Source organism: Nasonia vitripennis, chromosome 4, assembly GCF_009193385.2.
Source record: "Nasonia vitripennis strain AsymCx chromosome 4, Nvit_psr_1.1, whole genome shotgun sequence".
Taxonomy (NCBI): domain Eukaryota; kingdom Metazoa; phylum Arthropoda; class Insecta; order Hymenoptera; family Pteromalidae; genus Nasonia; species Nasonia vitripennis.
Genome location: NC_045760.1, coordinates 30,179,066 through 30,181,945, shown reverse-complemented (window position 1 = coordinate 30,181,945; position 2,880 = coordinate 30,179,066). Strand labels below are relative to the sequence as shown.

Below are 2,880 nucleotides of genomic sequence, written 5' to 3'. Positions count from 1 at the left end.
CCTTGTATAAAGTTGTGAGTTGGTCGCGAATAGTGCTGTAAGTAGAACGTTTAGGAACTAGACAAAATTTTTTCTCAAATACTACTGCTAAATTATTTAAAAGTGAAGGTTTTATCAAAAATGTATCATGTATTTAAGTATCTCATTCCGACTCAACCGAGTTACGAAATTAAAATTGAATAAAGGATAGGAGCATGGCGGTTTCCTGTCAATATAGGTTCGCTAAGATAATAACAATATCTTCGAGTATATACGGAAAGCCAGTCATTTCTTGTTTACTTATGTGTCGAGTCCATACAAATATTATCGTTAAGTACATACAATTCGAGTATCTGCTACTCTGTTTGGTTATTTCTATCAAACTTACATTGCATCATATCCCTATATTTTCAATACATAAATCGTTATATGTATCATTTATCATATCACGCTTTATATAATACACATATATCGCGTTTAAAAATCAATTACAGACGTTGAAAATTCAATTAAATTAGTTCGGTCGCTACTTATAAAATCAAAAACACTACTGATATAAACTTTCACATTCAAATCGATAAAAGAATCTCTCCTCTCTTCCTTCAAAAAATAACATCTATCTCAGCCGTCACATGTGTGTTCGCCTTTACAGTGGCAAATCCCTCTCAGAAAATTCTTCAGCTCGCCCTCGTCCAGGTTCTCGAGGACAATCTGAGCACAAATAGCGGGTAATGCAAATTTCTTTAATCTTGCGAATTCATCCTTGGCTTTTATAAGCAATTCACCCCTGACTCGAGCTTGGGTGAATTTGGACAATAATATCTCCGAGTAGATGGGGAAGGATTGTGTGTATCCGATGCGCAAAAATCCGGTAACGAACTCTTCGTTTCGGCTCAACGTCGCAAGTTTGTTCAAATTCATCACCATGAGATCTTGTAAGGTCACGTTGTTGAAGATCTTCACGTCGCGCATCTTCGTAAGCTCCTGCACGCAGTGGTTGTAGTATTCCCTGTGTTTGGTGTACTTCTGGATGTCGTCCCAGTTACTCTTGACGATTTTGAGCCTGCGAGAGAGAAACAAAATGCAACGGTCGATTTGAAAAGAGTCGTTACAATCTATTTACACAATGTGACCTATAAAATTTCAAAACTCACATGTTGGAATCTTTGAAGATAACTTCTGCCAGAATCTTGATGGCCAGGTGAGCTTCCTCGTCGTCTTCGAATCTGAACAGGTTTACCGCAGCTCCTCGCTCGATGAACAGCCTGGTGATGGGCTCGCTTCCCGAGAATAGCGCGTGATCCATCAGAGTACTGCAGTCGCATACCCACGTGTCGAATTTCGCGCCATTTTCCAGGAGAAGTTTCACCATCTTGTAATGGCCCTGCGCGGTCGCGTAGTACAGAGAGGTCTGCTTGTTCGTTTTGCAGTAGGCATCGACGTCAGCACCGTAACTGATGCACAGTTTGGCCATGTCCAAGTGACCCGACAACACCGCTACGTGCAACGCAGTCAGACCGTCCACGTTGTAGTTTTTGATCGTCACTACACCATTGTCCAGAAGCAGAGTCACTATGTCTTCGTACCTGTAACGATCGTCTTGTCTTAGAATTCGTGTCGTTGCTTTTCGATTAATAATTCGTACTTTTATGGACTTACCCTTGATTGATGGCGTAATGGAGGGTGAAAACGTCAACACTTACGTTCATCTCAGCGCCAATTCCCACGAGTTGCTGGATCATATTGCGATCTTTGTTCTTGATGGCGATGTGCAGTTGATCTGCGATCTCGGAGGATATTCGGTTGACGTTGTCTTTCTTCTTGATCAGTTCCTTGATGACTTCCATGTATCGCCTCTCGACGGCCAGGTGTAAAGCGGTGAATCCGTCGTCGAGCAAGTCGACATCGCTCGATGGAACGAGCTTGGCCAGAATGAGAGACAGTCTCCTGTTACCATTTCGCAGCGCCGTATGAAGCAGCATTTCCTCGTAGATCTTTGACGGGCTATTCTCGGCTTTGCAGCCGAGTAGAAGCGTCGCCATTTCAGTCTGGTTGGTTTTGACGGCGACGTGCAGTGCTGTCTTTCCGGTGCTTTTTAAAACTCGGTTGACATCGATGCCGTGACTCACAAGCAGTTCTACCATCTCTAAGGAGCCTTTGCTCACTGCGACGTGAAGGGTGTCTTCTTCGACGTTTGGATCAGCTCCTTTTTTCAGGAGCATCTTGACTATTCTGATATTCTCGTTATCTACCGCAAGAAACAACGGCGTGCGACCCCATGTCGAATCTATTGCGTTTACCGGATCTTTTAAGTTTTCCGGTATGGTCTCGAGTAAGTGCCTAACGTGCTCCTCTTGGTTGTAGTTTATTGCCGTGACTAACTGCGTTAAAAAATCGTATTCGCTTCGGCTTCTTCCCATGTCGAGATAACAAACTTTAAAAATCCAACGAATAACAATCTGACTATAAAACTGACTTTCCTCTTCTTCAACGGTTCCTCGAATAATATTTCTCAACGGACTCGACAATGATTTCGACACTTTATACTGAATACGAAATTTTCACTTGCCTACCAGTACAACTACATCCGTCGCGGTTGAGCGCAGGGACCGGACTGTAAATTTCACTGCAAAACAGGGTTATTTATAAGGTCATCAGGCCCTGCGCTCTTCCGAGCTCGCGTATCCCCACGAAGTCCCCACCTCCCTCCTTTTTCTTGGTCGACTGTATTGCTAGTCCTTCTGAAGCGCCCTCTACATCGTTCGGCGACCTGTAGGAGCTCTAGGTTACCTGTCTTCAGGGCCTCAGCGAAAGCTAGTCGTTATTAATATCTCCTACTCTTTCTTTTCAGATGTGATGCTGTTTACTGTGTGCATTTGATGAGATTTAAAAGGATGCCCA

At 43.4% G+C, this 2,880-nt stretch overlaps 1 protein-coding gene across 1 annotated transcript; it reads right to left on the bottom strand.

Moving 5' to 3' along the window:
• Positions 1–241: 241 nt before the first annotated feature.
• Positions 242–2,606, bottom strand: LOC100678660 (putative ankyrin repeat protein RF_0381). The gene is made up of 3 exons (XM_003428136.4): positions 1,639–2,606; positions 1,134–1,565; positions 242–1,042 (listed from the first exon to the last, which is right to left on the bottom strand). The coding sequence occupies exons 1-3, from the start codon at positions 2,397–2,399 to the stop codon at positions 601–603; spliced, it is 1,635 nt and encodes a 544-aa protein (XP_003428184.1). The 5' UTR covers positions 2,400–2,606; the 3' UTR covers positions 242–600.
• Positions 2,607–2,880: the final 274 nt, after the last annotated feature.

Bases quoted from the DNA above. Each gene is read 5' to 3' on its own strand.
- LOC100678660 (XM_003428136.4), bottom strand. From the start codon at position 2,399: ATGGGAAGAAGCCGAAGCGAATACGATTTTTTAACGCAGTTAGTCACG. The intron at 1,566-1,638 runs GTAAGTCCATAA...CGATCGTTACAG, and splicing joins CATTACGCCATCAATCAAGG to GTACGAAGACATAGTGACTC. The intron at 1,043-1,133 runs GTGAGTTTTGAA...TCTCTCTCGCAG, and splicing joins ATCTTCAAAGATTCCAACAT to GCTCAAAATCGTCAAGAGTA.